General features: G+C 39.8%; 1 protein-coding gene across 1 annotated transcript in view; it reads right to left on the reverse strand.

Moving 5' to 3' along the window:
- Nucleotides 1–2,912: 2,912 nt before the first annotated feature.
- The window catches only part of NR1H4 (nuclear receptor subfamily 1 group H member 4), a 40,421-nt gene continuing 21,657 nt past the window's right edge, over nt 2,913–21,676 (reverse strand). The window contains exons 5-10 of the mRNA XM_013947345.2: nt 18,799–18,932; nt 18,183–18,281; nt 17,045–17,144; nt 14,652–14,798; nt 5,009–5,122; nt 2,913–3,604 (exon numbers count right to left, since the gene is read on the reverse strand). Coding sequence (XP_013802799.1) covers nt 3,366–3,604; nt 5,009–5,122; nt 14,652–14,798; nt 17,045–17,144; nt 18,183–18,281; nt 18,799–18,932 — 833 coding nt within the window. The 3' untranslated portion in view covers nt 2,913–3,365. The remainder of the gene's footprint in view (nt 3,605–5,008; nt 5,123–14,651; nt 14,799–17,044; nt 17,145–18,182; nt 18,282–18,798; nt 18,933–21,676) is intronic.

Consider the following 21,676-nt stretch of genomic DNA (forward strand, 5'->3'; position numbering starts at 1 on the left):
TGGGGTGGTAGGAAAGGAGAAACACTGCCTAGCATCACCTTACCGGCAGCATAAATACAGCTGCACTGATTTACTGCAAGACAGGTGGTCAGCCCCAAACGATGTGTTGGGGAAGGCAGGAGCTGCTGATTGCTAAACCACAAATAAAAGACTACACCTACGGATCAACATTAGTGAAGAGACGTGAAAAAAGGTACCCATCCCCCGCCACAGCACACAGGAGCAGGCATCCCTCAGCAAGGGGGTGCAGACATACATTTAGAAGACCGCATGGTCTCTCTCTGCTCTGAAGAGCGCTGCCCACCACTTTGTCCTCCAGCAACCTAGGAAACAGCACCAAAGTCAGCAAGCACTAAAGCACTTTGCACAAACACTTCAAGATGTCAAACACATGCTCTTAGATGCTACGCAAGATAGCCTGCTGAGTATCACTTGTATCAAGTTGTATAGATGGTTCACAGGGGACCAATCGACAAGACACGGTACACTAATTACAAACCACTCTGTTGCACAAGATGAAGCAAGTCCAAGTCACATTTTACTAGATTGCACAGAGTGAATCATGAACAGTTTACAAACAAAAAAAATGCCCGATTCCACAGGTACCTGAAACACAGATGAAGCAGCCAGTGATTTAGCTGTAGGAGATCCTAAAGAGATTCATTGACTTATATAAAAAAAAAAAACCTTGCATAGAAACACTTTTACATCCTCACCCTATATTTAAGATGTATCACATATCATCTTCTATCCCATCAACACCCAAAGGCAGTCACAACAGCCTAGCCTAGAACAACTGGAAACTATATATTAGTTTTGACAGTACCTACCAAAACTCACTTTCATAAACACTCTAAAATGAAAGAAGCTGTCAAAGCAGTATCTGTGGAAACCTGGTACAGGATATCTGAGATTTTTTTTTTTATTTTATTTATTTATTTATTTATTTTTACACACGTATCCTAACATGCAAAAGAAAATAGGCAAGCACAAGAGACATCCACGGAGTGTGACTCTGTTTCGCTACAGCAATTACAGAGCCCTTTTGATGCATTACTGAGTCAGCAGGAGCTTTGCTTCCTTGGGGAGGCCTCAGGGGTGTAAAAGAGAAAGAACCAGACTAGTCAGTCCATGGTGGAGCGCTTTAAGGCGGCAACCAACTCCTGCCATTACGGCCAAGCTGACAGCTCTCCTCAGGGATTGCCTTTCTGCACCGCCCCGCGAGGGCACATGCGGCGCACTGCAGCAACCCGCTCTCCTCCACAAGGCCCCCGAATTCACCCCCATCAGGGCAGGGCAAGCCGCTTGAAATTGAGGAGGAGCATTTCTCCTCAACAGCTGGCATCTCCACAGGAGAGGTGCAGATGGCTCCTTTAACACGAGAGCATCCTGCTCGCAGAGACCTCGGTTTCAATGAGACACGCTGCCCTGCCAGCCGGTCACGTTAAGCCGACTCAGCTGGGCAAGCAAACCAAAGCAAACGCTCCTCTTTCCTTCCCTTTTCCCCCACACTGCTTTCAGCAAAGCATCACTGAGGAGATCAACACTCAAAGTCCCAGCAGCAGACTGCTGGCTGGCCATAGGCAGGAGGAGTTCATTATTACTTCATTAGAAAATCCAGTTTTATTATGAAAGATCCACCCAGTACATACATAATTACAAGTGTACAGGCCAGCTATGCCTTAAAGGTCCCAAAGGTATAGATGCACTTTTTCCCATGTCTTTATCTGATAACGTGTCGGAGGTGACACACAGCATCCCTGGAACAGGGCCAGCTTTGGGGCAAAGAAAGAAGCCAGACGTTTTTCGGATTGCTAAAGCAATACGAACGGGTATTTCAGCCACGAGCGCCAGGGCAAATTTCCTACGAAAACAGCAGCTGCTTGCGTCAGGCACAAGGGAGACTGGCTTGAAGGGTGTGATGCAAAAAAAACCCGCTGCCCTCCCTCTGCCTTCCCCAGGGTGAGCTTCACGGCGCTTCCCCCCCCCCCCCCCCAACATCCGTGGCAGCAGGGTGACCGCGCGGGCTGAGCTGCTGCCCGCGCGGGGACGGAGCCCGGCCCGGCGGCAAGGCGCGAGCCCCGCACGGGGACCCGCCGCCAAATCCCCGCAGCTGCTACAGCACCGCCCTTCTGGCAATATTCCTGCTTCGCGCACCGAAATACGCCCGATTTGCACAAATCACGGACGAGCACTCACGAGCAGCCCCCCATCCCACCCCGATGCAAGCGGGACACTGCAGCAGTGCCCGGGCGAGGCGGCTCCGGGCTCCCCGCGGGGCCGGGGCATCAGCACCACCAGCCCCCCAACCCCGGCCGGACTCCGCCGCGCTACTCACCGGCAGCCGCCGCAGCACCGCGCTCCCCCCACGCCGCCCCGCGCCGGGCACCAGGGCCCCCCCGCGCCGCGCCGCGCCGGCCGCTCCGTTCGAAAGGGCCAATCAGCGCCCGCGGGGGCGGGGCCTCGCCGGGCGGGGCGGGGAGGGGCCGGGGGGCCGGGGCCTGTGGCCAACATTCTTAAATCTAGTAAATATCCAGAGAAATTATGGTTTCTTTTTAAAGCTAGCAGCATCCCTTTAATGTCATCGTTAAACTAAATCAAAGGTCTTACAATTACCTGGTTTGAGGATGTTGCTGATGGTGCTTTTCAGAGCTGCTAAACACCAACAACCGAAAGTCGTTGCAGAGCCAGTTATACAGCCTCATGTAAAGTAAAATAACTTGTGATGTGCTTTTGCAAAGTATAGATATTGTATATTTTCTACGTTGAAATAATAATGCAAATGAAATTACATGTTTATGTCATGAAAGGGGGGAGGGGATTGGAGGCTTTTCTCTATTGCCAGAGCCACATGATTTTTCGTCATATAAAGAAATAAGATCTCGTACATCTTACATTAACACATTTCACAGTTAAATGGCAAATGACTGCTGCATTAATCATTTCAGCTGGTTTATTACAGTAAATATTTGGAATATATTCTTTAATGAAGGCCAAGCACAAGAACATTGCAATGAAAAAAAATATTAATGGAAACCTGTATTTTTTAAGAGGAACAAATGCAATTTACAAATGCAGTCAGCTTAATTGCAGAAGGAATTAATAGGGTTTCTCTGTGGAGCTGGTGGATTCTTTCTGATCAGAGAATATAAATACAGAGAAAGTTACACTCACACGTGAAAATCTGATAGCTATACAGTATGCTGCATATAATGAACAAAATGACTTTTATGGATCCATGGCATGTTTCTATAAAAATGCAGTAAAGAAAACTTAATGAACTGTGGAATATTTTTTCTATGAAAATAAATGCTTCGTGGTCCTTTAAAAAGTTATTTATCCTAAAATAAAATAAAAAATATCCATCACTGCACATCCCAGATCTCACAGAGAAGAGGTGTGAATTTATGATCATTCACTCTCCATGACATCAGCATCTCTGCATGATGATGGTTAAATGTCCGTAATTCTGTAAGACGGCCCAGTAGACATGCAAAGTGTTGAGGGTTATCCGGGTGGTGAAGTTTGCAGAATTTCTGTAGAACATCCAGGAGGGGTTCTTGAAGCCTTTCCACAGATTCTCTGTCCTTTATGTATTGTCGATCTGGTTATAGTTTTAAAAGAAAAGTAATTAGCCAATATATGCTCTGATTCAGTGTAAATATTTTCACATCATTGGTAAGCTACCACTTGCAGGCTATGGTATCTGCTTATTCTCTCCTCAACAGGCAGTGATGTTCACACCTGCCAAGAATACTATTTTTCAAGTTAAGAGGGAACAAAAGTGACTTAACATCGTAATTTTGGTTCAGGGTTTGGTTCATGCAAGCTTCCCACTTCTAGCTACGAATAACTTTCAACTTTTTCAAAAACTAAGGAGTTTCAACTCAGAAACGTCTGTCTGGGATTACACTGTCACCTCCAGGGTGGTTCTGTGCCTGAGTATGTCCTATGATGCATTGCAACAACTTAGCAGCACAGCGCAAATCCGTGGAGATGTGGTACAACCAGGGACAAGTAGAGGGACAATCGAGAAGAATGTGCATATAGGTCACCGGGAAGAAATCAAACATCTTGATCCTCAGGTGAAATCCCTTTTTTGTTAGAAAATACTTAACTTCTTATTTTGTTCTTATGTAAGTACGTTGTCTGGGTGTTTGGAAGGAGAGGAAAAGAAGAGGATGGGATTTTCAGTCATTGAAATTTTTAGTGTACAGACTTTTCCTGAGCTGCACTGGCTCAAAGAGCCATGGAATTTCTTAACTTTTCCCATATTCCATGAAACCTTATCTGGAAACCTTAGTAGCTCTCTCATGTCCTGAAGCATCAGGCTTCTCTTCTCTCATTCCTGTGATATTCAGTTTGCTTGAGGCACTATACATTTTCTCCATATTTTCTGGGTGGAGCTGATTAGTTTTGTGCTGTCAAAGAATTACTTTTTACAACTAAGGCCTATAATCAAGGCTGAGACACTACTATGCTGATACTACAGAAAGGTCAGTCTCCAAGGCTTTATAGACTAAAGGACAACTCAGTATTGTCCTGGCGCTCTTGCCAGCTGGTATTTGTGCAAGGAAAGCTCAAGACCTTTGTTGCCATTCTCTGTTCTAATGTCTAGGACTTCCCAATTTCCTTTTGAAAATGTGACGTTTCTTAATGGAGTGTAGTGACAGACCTGTTACCACACCTGAGATTTTCTGAAGGAAGGAGCCCTTTGTGCTGAGCAGTGCTAAAGTACTAGCAATTCTTTAAGCAGGTACACAGGCATTTTTCTCTTTAGATGCAAAACCAGATGGTGTAGCAGGACATTTGGAGTTTGGCTTTGTTTGCTTGTTTTCTGTTTTAACTTCTAAATATACTGATTTTCTGGTTTAACTACTGAATATATTAAGTAAGCATATATGCTTGCTTACTGTATGTAGGATACAAGTGTTTTACACTTTTCAAGTCACACACCTAATGCTTTCTTTCCAAAACCACTAATATGTGATTCTGAATTAGAAGTTACCTGGAGAGAGGATAACTATTGCTGTGAGCAGAGCATATTCTTCCTGTGTCATCTTCAGCTCTCCAATGCTTTTATAAAAATTAAACATGGGAGTTATGAATTCATCTGAGATACCTGTGGGAAAAAAATGTGATAATATTATTATTTTTTAATTATTCAAATACTGTGGTTTATTGCCACTGAGCAACTAATTATTATTTGGAGCCTTGACCATTTGTGTTCATGGGAGAAATGTACTGGTCTGATGCAATACAAGTAGTTACAAAAGTACAAGCACATCCTTGTTTTTCAGAACACAGTAGAAAGAGGCAAGCACTGACAATTTCTCTTTGCATGGCTTCAAAGTCTTTCAGGTCCTTTTCCTCTGCAGGTTTGTACTTCTGTGCTCTTCAGGACAAGTTCCATATGTGTTTTGATCCTGTCTGCTGATATTCCAGTCATCTTCCATTTCCAGTGTGCACAGTTTGCCAAGCAATCCCTATGTTCCCTATGGTTACACTAGTTATACAGAAACCTCTCAGGGTGTATGGCTTAATTCTGTCTCAACTTCCCTATACAGCTAACTGCCTTGAGCAGTTGCTCCAGTTGTCTCCATAAAGAGACTTAATTGCTCCTTTTATTTAGCCTGAAACTTTAGCCAGGTCTAGGATTACCTGTAGTCCAAGATCAACTTGCTTGCAAGTACTACTACCTTCCAGCATAAACTCGTGTATTATAAAGTACGGAGCCATAAATAATTAAAATGCAGCCCAGTTTAAGTTGGGATCATGTGATTCTCTTACCACCAGCAAAATCCTTTGGGGTTACTGAACTGGGGCACGCCAACTGGGCTTCCTCTTACTGACTTTGTCATCAGGTCACAATGTTCTTACTTAGTCTTAAATTAAGGATGTAGTTCACTCCAGTCTTTGGTGTAAAAGAGAAGTAGGACCTGTGATATCAATTTTTTTTTTTTAACTGGTGTGTCAGAGTGACTTGAAGCAACCACTAGACTGTCAAAAGCAGTTCCCTGCATCTCTTAGGCACCTACAAGGTTTAGAGTCCAAACCAGTGGTTCTGCAGTGAAAAGCCTTTCAGCCTTTCTTAGGTGAAAGGATAGCAACTTCCTCTGTTGCCGCAAATGAGGGCCATATCATTTCTTATCATTTTACTCTCTCAAGTTTTGAGCTGTTCTGAAATAAAACCTTACATTGCTGTGGAAATGGTGTGAAATAATGTGGGTTTGAATGTTTTATACAACATAGAGCTGAAGTCAGGAGTGGTAGTCAAATGTTGCTGTGAGGTTTGGAGTGCCTCCAATAGGAGAAATTCAAAATGAAACTCAGCAGATGCAAATCAACAAAGAGGAGACATGAAGAGGTCACTTGACTTAACCAAGAACATGTCAATTTTGCCTTGACCCTGATAGTAGAATCAATGAATCAGTAGAAATCAGTAAAATAGTTACATGTCCCGACTGAGTAAAAGTATATTTGACATTAGCAGCCTGTGTTCACTTCAGATTACAAACCACAAATCTGATGGTTTTTATAACAAGCTCAACACTATTAAGAAGAGTATGAGTCACTTAAGCAGAAATATGTGATGAGAGTCAACTTGTTCTGCAGTAGTTAGTAACACCGTTGGAGATTTATGCAGAACAAACAACAGTCATACCATCTACTGTTCTGCTAAATTTATGTTATTAGTCATAATAATTAACTATTTAAAATGGTGAACACTTGTTACGGCTAACTTTTGGGGTCTGCCTGACAGTTGTAAATGCCCAAGTTCCTTATAACTAAATATGATGAACCAAAGTCTTAAAGTTCTTAAGAATGTAGAAATATGAGGGGGAGAAAGGAAGTCTAGCTGAGTCCTAAAGCTTAGCAGAAGAATTCCCTTCTTGAAAGTGAATAGCACAACAGTGACATGATAAAAGTCCAAGACAGACTGTGGATATTTTTAGAATTCCCTATCCAAGGTATCATGCTGCTGAGCACCATCATCTTGACAGCAGGCAGGAAATGGAAGGAAGTGGGCTGTGACTAAGACTCTCCTTATTTGTTTCTCCTGCTCATCATTTGATTTTTTCTTCTTCTTCTTTTTTTTTTTTTTTTTTTGGTCAGGTTAGTTTTCAGCCAGATGAATTCCCTTGTTTTGCTCACCACGCAGCTCCACAAGTCCTACCAGCAATATAACAGAAGTGGGATGAAAAAGATTATGGCAAATGGGGTGTGCTAATACCTAATTCAGGTCCTCATTGAGTCGGGCACTGTATAAGTATGTAGTAAAACAGTGCTTGCCCTGAAAAGCTTACAATCTAACATTAAGAAACAAACTCATGGGTGAGTGAGGCAAAAAATTGGGTATGCATGTGAGAGTAAATGAAAATACAAAGTGCTTCTCTGCACTACTGTAATCCAAATAGAGAAATAAAACAAAACAAAAGAGGTGAAAGAGCAAAAAAGAATGTTATAGCAATACAACTGATGTTTGCTGTTGTTACTAAAATGAGTACAGCTTTGAAAATTTTAAATAGATAAGTGTCTCAGGACAGTTTTGAACAAAACCATGTAAAACAAACAGTTTTACGACTGGCATAATGGAATTTTTTCTTGGTTACTAGTTCTGCCCTCCTCCCATCTCTGCTGGTTTTCCCCTGTTATTTCATCATTCTGTATTAACACATTATACAAACTGCTGTTCCATCACAAGAGGGGGCTGTTCTCTAATGTGATTGAAAATGCTTTAGTTTGGATTTAATAAGCTTCATCAGAAAGCAAAAAAGCAGAAAACAGATGTTTATAGTTCTTCCTTTTTGCCTTATCTACTGTACGAGATGTTGTCACTTCAATTCAGATTTTCAAAAAAAACCCTAAAGCTGATTTGTTGTTTGTAACTGGAAGGGCTAGAGGAGAAATGAATTATGTCGCTGTTCAAATGTCATTATTACAAATCAGACTCCAGAAGTGAAAAATGAAATAGAATAAAGCTGTAAAGTGTTTCTGGCCTCAAAGAGAACAGAAAAGTTAGCTCTGTTTGTTTGATTGACTTTATTTAGATTTGCCAGGAAAACTCTACAGTACTATATTAGATGGACCCAACTTCCTGGTCAGTGTTTATGATGCATCCTTCTTACCTTTTTTTGCAAAAGCTTCAGAAACTTTGTTTCACGAAGCGTTACAGCAATGAGAAAATGGCCCTCCTTTGTGTCTCATTGTGCATCATTCTGAATTATACAGGTTTCTGCCTACCATCTCCTGAAGACACTGCAGTTCATTTAATTGACTTCAGTATGCGTGACTGGCTGTAAACCCCAGGATAGACAACGTGAAATACTAGCTTTGCTGAATACAGCTTTGCAGCATTACGCTAGGGCAGATTTAAGTCCGTGAGCATTATTCATCCAGCATCCATTGCTTCTTACAGAATTTCATTCATATCTGTAGCTTAAGACACATCATTCTTTTAGACCTTGCCTTTTTCCTATGATTTCTCACTAAAAGCAAGAGGGTTGTTGCTTTCATAAGGTTTGCAGGTTCAGGCCTTAAGTAAACACCTGGTTAACATAAGCCTGGAATAGACATTTTTTGCTGTGACATGAAGTCAATATTTGCCACTTTTTTGAGACCTGTCTCTTATTTTGTTCAGTAAAACAGAACAGATTGATCTACTGCAAGAAGAAAGCTTGTGAATAAGTGCTAATTAACAGTAACTAGCATTGTGTGATTAATATGGATGAAGAGATCTTTTGTCTTGATAAACATGGAGGTGCCAGTGGATATTAAACCAAGGGCATATTAGTAGCTGTTTTATGAAAATGAAATATATTAATTACTCACAAAATTATATCTTATCTTTCATAGGGTTTCATCTACCAGAACTGTTTTCCATGCTGCAAGGTTTTTGTTATGAGCTCTGTCTTCTAATCTGTTTAAATGCACCAATGGCCCTTTAAACACTGGCCAAATTCACCCTATTGATGTTGAGAGACCAAAAGGGGAAAATCTGTCCAGTAAAGAGGATACACCAGAACACACACATGTGACCTCTCCTCTATCATCTTCTTCCAGGGCTGAACAACTTAAATGACAGGTTAGCATATGCCAAGGAGAACTCCCAGTTAGGACAGCTAAAAAGCATCTTCTCAGCACCAGTTAATAGGACCACTATGGAGCCATCACTGCCATCAAAAAACCCTGCAAGGAGGACAAAAATGATATTGCCATATACCATCCTTTGGCAGTGGCATGGTTGTGTATAGTCAGGAGAGAGGTGCAGTTTGAGACACAGCAGTGGTATCTGCGCTGCCTTGAGCCAATAATCTTCATAGGTCAGGTCTATTTATCTAAGCAAGTGTTTGGCCTGGAGAAGCACACTTATGCAGAAGAAAAGAGATTCTGACCTTTGACATCTGCTCTCATTTTCATGTGTGTAACTTAACTCTGGAAATGTGATTTAAACACTCACATAAACTTTAGTTGTAATTCAGGACTGCGGCGCTGGCTAACTCAGAGTGCTCAGGCTGTGCAGGACTGTATACGACCAGAAAACCTCTTTCTTATGCTCTGTGATTTAAAGAGGTCCAGCTTTCTAAATGCTTTGGACTGGATGCTACTTTTTGGTCCAGAGTCAAGTAAAGGCAGATGTCTCCTTCCATGTGAATGCACATGGCCATTTGAAGGGTTAAACATCTATGATTTGCAGGTATATTTAGAAACAAGGGGCTAGATGCAGGGTTACTCTCTGGTGATTTGGACTCAGGAGTGGAGATCATTTCATTTTGTTTCTCCATCTGAACAAACCCCAGCACAATGGGATTTCAAAGCACTACAGTGACTCGGTACTAATAATTAAATAATAAAAGCCGGAAGTAGCCGAAGTGATTCGGTATCCATTGTTCCTGTGCCAAATTTTGCCCTCTGTTGCATGAGTCTCTTGTTGAAATCAATGGGAACCTTGTATTCACATCCAAGGACAAAAGGTGGCCCCTTGCCAATGCTTTAGAGTAGTGGCTATTTCTTTTTGCCTTGGATCTCATTTTATTTCATCACCTGTAACCCAACTAGGAAAACAGCTGTGTATTTCACAAGGACAGGTATCCTGCTACCAACTGAAAATTTAAAGCCAAATTCTTCCATCTCTGTTCCAATCAGATAGTATCTTATTTCCCAATACTGAAATCAGTTGAGCTGTTCTGTAGAAGAAAATGCTCAAATAACAAAAATCTGAGAATGTGGCTCTTAATGACTGCTGGAAAGCAGGTATCCTTAGGAATACAAGGCATAAATGCTCACTGAGAAGACACTCAGCACTTCAGCAGTGTTTTAAAAATATTGTATTGCTAAAAATCAGGAGAATTTGCTTTAAAAATAACAGAAAGAAACTAGCATAGAGTTACTAGGATGTCAGCCTTTCACAGAATGAATCAATCAGTGACAACGTCGTGTATGTGTAGTGAAGCAGCAAATAAGATGAGTAAGTGGCACAAGCTCTCATTAACATGAAATAAAATGTCTGTATTTCTCATTAAGTCTCAATATTAGAGTGTGTAGGAGAGGATTTCAGTCTCGGGAGCAGCTAATGAAAGATTTTTCATAACACCTTATGTGGAAAGACCATGAGGGCATAAACAAAGGCAGTCATTGAGATTTACAAGGACTTATGCAATACACTCAAACTAATAAATAAAAGTAGACCACATCAGCATGAGAATAAAAATGAATGCTGCTAATGCTCAAAGGTCATCACCATCAGATCTCTGGCTTCTTTATCAGGAAAAAATTTCAGTTCCATACAGTCAGTGTGGGGAAGGCATAAATATTAATAGAAGAGAGCAGCTTCCAAGTGGACATGGTGGCAGGTGACAGACTTCTGGACAGCTTGTGACTTTTAGGCATGTTCCCCACCACCCCCCTGATTTTATGGATACACACATCAAGGCTTGACAATAGGACCTACGTGACACTCAGACATTTGTCTGCACCTAAAATATGTGGACAGAAATTCTGACTATAGGCAACAATTTATGGCTGATGGTCTGACAGCGTTCAGGACCTCACTAGGAGCCATGAATATTCCTGATACTTTTTCTTTTTTCATTACTTTTAAGTTTGACTTCTAAACTCTCACCCAGCTACCCCTGCATTTCCTCTGCTCCTGTATGTTATGTTTGCAGGGTTTTTCATTTTGCTGAATTTGGTCTTGTTTATCTCTTATTTATTACATATTTTGGTGGGGGTGGGGCATATGTAAAAAAAAAAAAACCCTATTGCCACATTTTGTATAATTGTCTCAGGTTCTTCTTCCTTCTCTGACTTGGGTTTAATCTTATTTGTCCAAATTATCTCTCACACCAGTCTATAATGTGAAAATGGTCAGCTGCCTTTTTTAGTAGAATGTATCCTTGTAAGTTAGGGCTTGAAGAGGTTGCTAAAGCTTCTACCCTAATATCAAATTTGGTACAGGCTATTATATTTCAACTCTATGCCCTTGTGTTGAGTCCAATAACCTGCAGAGATGTGAACTGCATTTTTAATATTTTTGAAAGCTGTATGTGCAAGCAACGATAACAGAAGAATTTGGATGCCTTTCTTTTGATTTGTTTAAGCTCAGGATAACTGAAAACGGCCATGATTTGGACCACAAAAATAAGATGTTTCAGTGATAGGTATTTTTTCAAGTTTGAAATGTTTCAGTTTGCCTGAATGGGTAATTCTGGAAGTTATCATAAACTAAGACAAAACATGCAGAAAAACTGCACCGATGCAGGCTCTTAAAATGAAAAACTCTAATAGCTTGGGTGATGATGAACAGTATACCTATGAAAATTCAGTGAACACCAAGAATTATATTTGGGAAACATGAGAGCGTCAAACCTACCTTGTGAGAACCTTCTTCTCCAAACCCCCCCGCTTGCATTTTCAGTGCAAAGGAAGCGATACTGCTAGCGGACAAGCAGTCACCAGCACGGAATATGTAGGCAGAGTGGCATTTTAAAAAGCATATCTAAGCCTCTTCATGCAGGAAACACTGCAACTGTAGCAGATACGTAGCATGCAACAGTGACTATGGAGCAACCTCAGGCCAAAATGAGAGGCTACCGTACACTGCATGTCTTGAGTGACTGCTGGACCTGTGTGGTAGCACTAACAGTTAAATAACCTCAGCCGCATCCATTAAGTTAACTCTGCTACAAATGCAAAGATTTACTAGCTTCTTGTGTTGTTTTCTGTCACAGCCCTCTAAAGTGCAGTGAAGGAAAATGTTTTTGCCTAGGCTTGAATTTGCACAGTGTAGAGAAATAAAATTCATAGGGAAGAGAATTGTTTTGTATTTTGGCTATTAGTGGAAGGAATGAATGCAGCCCCCAGCAAGTAAGCTGGCTAATACAATGTTATCTTCCTGCAATACAGGGAAGGAGAGATTCTAGCAGCAGTGTTTCCTCTTATGTCCCCGTCTTCATCCTGGCTCGAGGGAAGATATTTTCAGAGATCCTTTTTCCATGAGCAATAGGGTACATATATGTATATATACACACTCTAAAAAAGTCACTGAAGTGCTTCATTTCCTGAGAACTGTTCAACCCAGGATTTTTTTCTGATCCAGAACTCATTTTTAATTTACCTTGGAATTTTTTCCCCCAAAAAAGAAGAATTGCAGGAAATCTTTCTTTGAAAAAAATAATAATAGTACATTTGAAAACATAATTTGTTTTGAAACTTTCTTTGCAAAATACCTATTTTTTTATTTATTTCATGACATGTCAGTTGTATTACTGCAGGATATAATGTCATATTCCACCTAGTCATGTCATGGTATGAAATGTTGTCTTTAAGTCCAGTACTAACTTGCAAAAAATGATGTTGACTCAATAGTTGCAGAGAACTAACAGGTTATTTTAAAATTATAAGTAAAAAATATTTTAACTGGTATGCCATAATGTTCTGGATTAAAGTATTGGTCTTGTTTGAACTCACTGTATAGATTAGAGGAGCAGATGTTTTCAGTAATCATATATTCATATGGATTCATTTCTCTGAGATGTAATTTTATCAAAAATTTAGGTTATATTCCAGTAGAAAATCTCTTAATGAAAACATTCTGATCCATTATAATTTAAGCCAATGTTCTAGGAAGGATCTTTGGCTTCCTTGGCACACATTTCTCCCTGCAGAACCTAACACAGAAGCCATCAGACTCACTTTCTTCACACCCTATGAGGACAAAACCTACACTGTCCACAATTGCTTGTTCTGGTTCTGCACCTCCTGCCAACATCAGTGTCAAATGCCTCGTACTGAGGTTCTGCACAGCTTTTCTCCTGGTGTTCATTTGCCATCCTCCCATTGAGATCTTCTTGTCAGCTAATTCCTCCTGCCTTTACATACTTTTCTGAGACAAACATGTTTGGAGTCTCTTGTCTCCTGCCCTATAGCTCTGGTGCCTCCTCACTGAATGCAAGCAAATTCTCTCCCCTTTTTCTGTATCACTCTCAAAGCCACCATTTCTAGTCCTTCAAATAATGGCGTCTCATAATAAATCAAAACAAAAAAATATATAAAAAACTACAAAATGTAAACCTATAAATGAGCATGCTAAGTCAAACTAAATCCGTACCTTTAGCAAATGAGTTACTCCCATGTTTCCTGACCACTTTTCAGGGTTTTAAAGAGGCAAGTATTGGCATGATTATGCATGCATGAGACATCCCTCCACACCATTGATTTTAGGAGCTTCAGAAGTGTGCGGTTGGTTCAAGGCCATTTCTATGGCTAGTGTTGAGGTTAAATGTTCTCCTACCTTTTTCCCTTCTGACTATTTAAGAGGAAGGCCTGAAGCCAGAATCAAAGCAGAGTCTGACTATAGTGGAAGGACTCTTTAGTTTAATATTTTATTACATCTGAATTTCTGATGTTATGTAGCTGAGGGGTGGATAAAGATTGCTGGTCAATACAGAAGAAGGCAAAATATTCAATATTGTATCAGTGGAGGACAGAGAACATGTAACAATGCAAAACCTGGCTTTTCCTGCTCTATGCAATTAACAATACCTAGCCTCATTCAACTTTTATAACTAAGACTTTTGTGCAGAATCAGTAAAATCTATCACGGCAACTGAACTTTTGAGGGACCTTGAGAACCAGAAGACATACTGAAAATATGCTGTAATTGCAATTGTCCCTTATTACAATTATAATTTGTCTAGGTACCTTATGCACTGTGATTCATTTTACCACATTTACCCTAGGAATAGATGTTTCCCTTCAATCATCTACAATAATGTTGTACAATCTTTTTTCTCTTTCTTATAGTGATAGCATTTGTAAGCATAAATATTGACATTTTATTTAAATAATTTGAAATGGTGACTTTTCATCTTCATCGTTCTTTTATGCTTATCGTTAGAGACATGCACTAGGTTTCTCTTATATAGTGCTGTTCATAGCACTTGCAATGTATTTATGAACAAACCTTTACCTTATGACCTTTAGACTGAAGGCTGCATTAGGTTTGTCCTAGTTAACATAAAAAAAGAACAGCATTCTGATAAACCTATTTCATTGCTAATAAACAATTTTACTAGCTTTTCAAGGCCAAAATGCTGACACACCACTGCAATGCTGTGTTTGTTTTTTTCCTCATTAAACAAGGTACTTACCACTATTGCGAATTCTTTCTTCTAAAAGGTCAGTATGTCCTGTAGGAAGTTTCCTACTGAAGATCTCAGCTGAACGGAGGAACATAGCTTCTACTGCTGAGCCCTTCAGCAAAGCAATCTGATCTTCATGATCAAGGGTTTGGAAGCCTGGGGAGACATTAGAAATAAGAACTGAGGCAGCGAAGAAAGGTCCTTCACTACTTTCTGTCCTGACGTTTTGCATGTAAGGTGCTATGCATCTGTGTAACCTGATGTTGGTCTTAGCAGGGTCGACAAGTGCTGTGGAAATTCAAATCTGGATTCCACAAAATAACGCAGCATGAGATCAGTCCTCACTGTAGCCAGTGAGAATTAGGCATGTTTTTCAGGTTTGTGATACTTTAAGAGGAACACAACAAGCAAAATTCAGTGGCTTAGCATAACTGTTAATGGGGATTTTGTCTAGCTTGATTCCATTCCCTAACATCTTCTGCTGTGTTTCCATCAGAGCTCTCTGCTCATACCTGCCAACACAGGCACCCACTATATGTTTTATACTGATTCTGTGAGGAAGCACCAAAGAAGGTAATACAGAGAATAAAACAAAAAGGTGATAACCCCTGCCAGATGTACTCAAAGTTAACATTAAAAATAGGTTATTCAATTAAAAAGCTCCTCTCTCCATCTTTCTCAACATAAACTGAACAGCAGGACTTGGATCTTTTTCAGTAGTTTCTATCTGAAGGATGCAAAGTTTATCCTAGAGTGAGAAGGCCATGTGTCTGTGTTGCACAATGCTGCACAGCACAGGGACTCTTAGTTATAAATTCCCTGGGAAACAGAAGAAACTTTTTGGAAGAAACTTAGGCCAGGGGTCGTTAGTCTCACCTAAAGGCAGTGTCAGTTAGCTTTGGCTGCTGGGAGTGGATATCCACTTCATATCAAACTAACCCAGAGAACCTTACAGACCCCTGTATGATTTGGTATTTCCTAATTTCAGGTGCCCTATGGTGAGAAGAATTTTGCCTGATTTCTGTACATGACAGGGATCCTTCCCTGTCACTGCTGGCAACTGATTTTGAAAATCAAGCTCCAGAAGCCAAGTAGCCAGTGCTTGTGGAGACTTGAAAACCCCAAGCCTTGGTCTTTTCCTCAGCATGAGACCACTTGGATTGCAGAAATCTGGTAGGGTTTGTTTTCTGTTTTTTTTTCCTCTTATCAAACTGGTATCAAGTATCTAGCTCATAGCCTCTCTCACTGTCAGGTGTGTATGTGCATGCATAATCCTGCTCTTGACCAGTGATTGCGTTCAACCAGAGCAGCACCTAGCAAATTAAATTCTTTCTTTTGTTCTGTTAAGGATCTGTGTTAGCATCTTCGAGCTGATACTGCTGGACCCCTTCACTTAATTTGTACTCCGTTCATTTCCTGTGAGCCTTTATTCTAGGTAGCATAAAACATACAGTTACAACTGCAGTTAAAACTGCCGTATTAGGCTTTGAAACAAGCCCATAACACACAGAGAAAGGGCCAATATCATGGGAAAGCCGGGAAAATAATGTTTTTATACAGTTAAAAAATACAGTGCAACTTTCTCTAAAGAAAAGGACCTGAAGAGTCTCCTTGAGGGTGGCTCAGTCCGTGTCTTCTGCCCACTCTTGGCTCCATGGCTCAATGCAGAGAAAGGGCCTGGGGTTGCAAGTCCCAGCTCTGAGCACTGCTTGGCTGGAGACTGGCTTTGAATGGCATGAACGTGCTTTCCAGGCTCTTCGTTTCTCCCAACTAATGAAAAAGCATCTATAAACAGTACTTCCAGTCAGAGAAGATGGGGTAGGACTTGTCTTACAAGGAACCTGTACCATGCTCAGTGTTCGTTCTTGAAGCAAGTTCCCCTTGGGAGTTAAAAAATAATAGTAATAAAAAAATCAGGTTTTCGGTGTGTTTCCATAAAACACCATGCAAGGAGCATAAATACTGGTGCCTCTGACTTGGCAAAGTTCTTTTTTAGGACTCATAATTCAGTGGATGTCATGACTGAAAGGCTTGTCTGGAAAGGCAGCAAGGGGAGTAAAGCAGAGCCTGGCAAGGAGTTAGTGTTAATTCTGAGGCAGACTATTTTGCATTGCAGTGGTATAGGAAAATAAAATCTCTCCAGTGACCTAACTCCTCTGAACATTTTGTCTCTCAATAGATATAAAGAGTACCATGTCTCAGAGTGGTAGAGTTTGAATTATTCAAAATAAACTCTTCAGAGCACAAAGCTCCTTTTCTTTAGACAGGGTCTGAAGGATGCATATGTGTCCAAGGGGAAACCATTTATATATATTGCTCAAAATGTACACAACAATCAAACGGCAACTGAAGGCAGCTAAGTTTTGAAAAAACAAAAATTTGCTCCACTATACTGGATGTACCTGGTAATTTTTTAGTGAATTCCACAAGGACCTGAACATGACTGGTAGCCATTTCTGTTAAGATCAGAAAATTTCCTTCAGCACTGAACTCCTCATGTAACTGTTAAAAATTAAAAAACAAACAAAATCTGTTAATACTCATTGCCACTTCACATTTAAGAGCATAAAACACAAGAATTATTAGACTGGGTGAGACAAGAGGTCCATCTAACCCTGTAATTTGTCTCTGGTGGTTGCCAAAAACAGGTGTTTTGCAAAAGGTTGTAAGAAATAAAAGTAATAGACAGTGTCTTTTCCTCTGGAATATCTGTCTCATCCTCAGTGAGTCTAGCAGTCAGTGGTTTAGGCAATTCCATTTGTTCTCTATGGATTTGTCTACTTCCTTTTTGAGTATAGTTATATTTTTGACCTCCTCAGCATCTTGTGGAAATAAGCCTACAAGTTAATTATGAGTCATGCCACCCTCCCCCCACAAATTCCTTCCTTTTATTTTTCAAAGATAACAATTCAGGAAATAATTTGGCAAAAATATATATATATTTTTTTCAAAGACTGAACTTGATAGTTTTGTAAAACATTCAAAATTTACTTTCAACATTTTTGGGTTCTTCTTCCCATTTCCCAACCTTTTTCTGTCTTACCATGAAAACTGGAAGCTTTTAATGGGAAAAGAAAATTTCTAAAAAGGGAATAGAAAGAAGGGAGAATGAAGCAAAAACTCAAACCTATAAAATGTTGGTATTTTCATTTCAAAAAATTGAAACATTTTCAAGGTTCCAGGTTGGTATTTTTGTAGAAAGGTAGCTTGGCTGGGTGTAAACTCAAATCATTGCATAGGCTGACAAGGCAGAAAGCCAAGCTCTACTCATCAAAAATTAGATTTGAGCATGAAAGGGTCTATTTCCAGAGATAAAAGCTTTTTCTTAGCATTTAAGTTTGATAAACAAAGATATGGTCTAACAATGATTGAATGAGAGAGATTCGGCTTCCTTTGCAGCACGTTTAAGCTGTGAGCTCTTTAACCATAGTCTGCTCTACTACTTACTACAACTACTTCTGCTGAGTATAAATATCTACTGCTATGCAATCCTCAGCTTCTTCATCCACACCTCAAAAATGAATTAATCAATGTACTTACTAATTTTTTTGACACCTCTTGTGGTATTCGTTGTTTACTGTAGGAATCCATGATGTAATCAAGAAGGTTTTGCTGTTCTGGGGTAAATTCTACTTTCTCCTATACTGGCAGAAAAAAAGCCCGTCATGAAATTCAGTTAAGTAGAATTGATCTAGCATCTCTTGCTTTAAGCAAAATACATACTTTTTTTTTCTCACACCTGGAGACCAAGCAGACAAAAGGCTTGCTCACCACTAAGAGACCTTAGATTTCTATAGAAATTTCTACAGAGGAGATGTATAAAATATTTCTAGCTGCATAAGTTGGTGTAGTTTATAATTAGAAAATAAGGAAATGAATAACAAATAATTAGGCTTACTCAAACTTTAATATCACACCTCACCATCCCATATGTATGTGACATATATCACAGAGGAATTATTTTATGGATGCTTTACTCAGTTTTGACTAAAAACCTTGGAACTACTTCTATATTCAAGGTATTTCCTTAACTTGGGAGATGGAGTCTTAATTAATTCAGAGAACTCCAGAGAGTATGTAATTACATGTTAACTGTACCAGCCAAATTTAGCTCAAACAGTTTGTGCTGTACAAACTATTACAAGAATTTTATTACCCTATATATTTTAGTTGTAGATGTCACTTGTTTCATGTCGTGGCCTTCGTTATCTTCACTGACTGTCTGATCTGGAGGCTGTTTCACATTTTTCCGTAGCCTTTTTGACTTGCATTGTATTTCTGTTAATAAACCTAGAAGACATAATACAATAGGTAATAACTGGATTTATATATGCTTTAGGCACTTAGTGTGCAACTGAATATGTACATAAACACACCTATAAATGCCCTTTACACTAGCAAACCCACTTACTTGTGCAGATCATTTCTTGAATGTGTCATTATGTTTCGATATGAATCTGCTGAGACATACTAAGCATACACCAGTGAGTAGCGTGGCCAAATGGAGCAGATGGGCAGAGCAAATCAGCTGGTGCTGAGGACCCAGTGTCCACACAGCGTGCATGTCAGGAACGTTGCTTTGAACTAGCTCTAATCTGGTTTTGCAGACAAAAGAACCATTAGCAACAGGAACGCACTGGAGCATGTCTTTGATTTAGTTTCATCCAGAAGGAAACCCATTCAGATGCTCCAAGACCCCAACCAGAGCACAGTAAGTGGGGACAATTAGAAGGCTGTCATCAAAAACGTGTTCCTCATCTGATCTAAAGCACTAACAGAGGTGCAGCTGTTCTTAGACAAAGGGCAGTGGATGCTTACAATAATTTTAAGCAATATTAATGGCTGCTAGTGCAGCTTCTGTGCCTGGAAAGTCCCCTTAGAAGAGGGCTCCAGGGCTTTAGTCATTGCAGAGTCACTATATGGATAGACCCACTGCTGCCAGTTTAGGCTCGGAAGTAACTCAGGCTGGCAAAAGTAACTGAAAAATGTATTAATTTAAAACATTACCCAGTCAAGCTCAATATTTTGCATTTCAGCATATCAGGGGACTAAATTAAGCCCCAGTTACTATTTAGTAGAGTTTCCCTTGCCCTAATGGAAAGTGTTTTTGCATTTTTGTATTTTTTTGTTCTAGACTACATTTCAGTACCTTGAGCCAGGGAGCGTCCTTATGTAGATGTCATATTAAAAAAAAAGCAAATTGCTTGTGCTAACAAAAGCAAGGGACAATAGGTACCCAAAACAACCCACAGAAGATAGCCAGAAAGTACAGATGAAAAAGTAAACAGCTAAGTATTCATCTAAAAATAAACCCATCAGCAAAGGACTTTTTTTTCTTGGAGCTTTTTTTCAAGTATCCTTCCCATTCTTTGCTTTTGAAAATGCAGAGCAGGAAAAGAGGCTCATTCAGGGAGTATATGATGGTGGAGGAAGATACCATGAAAACAGTGAATTTCGTTGTGAATGTTTTTAATTTCCTGTTTAAGCACTATATAAAATAACCTACCTGAACCACTGAAAGGAGAGGAAATTTACATGATTAAAATAAGCCCTGCAAATAATACCTTGAAAGGGGGAAAGAGGAATGATGGAGATAATAATTGGCATCGAGACATGTAATTTGTGCTGCTGCACAGTGTCATAGGCTTCTTTTTCTAAATGATATTATTTGATGCATTCTTTGCTGGTGTTAATGGACTTAGGCTGATTTCCACCAGCTTAGGATCTGGCCTACTACATTCTGAGGGAAAATTTGGTTTACTTATTGCCCCAAGCAGTAATGCTTCCTCATGCTTCCTCCTACTGTAGTACCTTGACATCTTATTCTGACTCCATTTAAGTGAACTGGAGAACTCATGTGAGAGACAGGACTTTAATTTTTACCTCAGAGACAGCTAGGTTTCAACAGATGTTAAATGGATATTAAATGCTAGGAAGAGTGGCAGAACCTGGGCCTTCGCTAGTTAGAAATTTCACACAAGAAAGTTGCAGTTTATAAGAAAACCACAGCAAACGACTGAAACCAATGTTTAGTAATTTTGATCTGTCTGTGGTTCACGTATAAAGGGCAGGAGTAGGATTATTGAGTAGTCATGCCATAAATGTTTATAAGACCGTACCTCTTTGTTCAGAGAAGGAAAGAATCCACAGTACTTGTACTTACAATCCTACAGAATGAGTAAGTGAAACAAAGTTCAAGGTAACTTTTTATTTCCTAGGCATTTTTTTCAAATAAATGCTATATACTACTAGAAGCTTCATATTTTACTGTCCTGGACTGCCTTGAACTAAAAGCAAATACATAGCACACTCCTACTCAAAAGCCATTAAATAGTTGCTTGCAAAATGTCCTTATTGCAGCACCTTAGAGCATTCTTATATTTAAGTCATAAGCAACACGAGATACCCAGGGTTTCCATTGCAGAGAGGGAGTCAAATGGCAGCGCTGCTTGCTGTCTTTTATTTCACGTATGCCAATTTGTGAAAATGATCAGCCAGTTTAAAAGTTTCATGTGTCCCCAGTCAGTATTATTTACGATGACCCATTTTTTTCAGCGATCAGTTGTTTTCTGCTGCGATGTGTCACCCAGGCTATTTTGGACCTTCAAAATTTTGAAACAATAGATCTGGGATCAGCACCATGGGGTGGGGGGAGTATTTTCCTCTGACAGTGACTCTTGAGCGCTGTCATTGCATTGGTGACATTTGTTTATATATTTACGTATTGCATGAGAATATGTCATATCTCAGGATCTTTGTAGCCTGTCCATTTTGCAGAATGAAAGATTAATTACATTATACTGGCATGCATTCCAAATATTGATGGAGCTTATTGTTTCTCACAAAACCAACAGTTAATATAGCATCTTCTGATCAGAATGAGGGATAGAAGTATATTAAAAATTCCAGGTAGATTAATTTCCTGTATGAACCTAAATTGGTTTGACATTTGTGTATGCTAAAATGATTGGAGCCATCAATAAGAAAATAATTTGTATCCCTGTTCATGAAAGGCAGAAGAGGAGATGTTTGTA

The sequence above is a fragment of the Apteryx mantelli genome, chromosome 1 (genome assembly GCF_036417845.1).
Source record: "Apteryx mantelli isolate bAptMan1 chromosome 1, bAptMan1.hap1, whole genome shotgun sequence".
In the NCBI taxonomy this organism is placed as follows: domain Eukaryota; kingdom Metazoa; phylum Chordata; class Aves; order Apterygiformes; family Apterygidae; genus Apteryx; species Apteryx mantelli.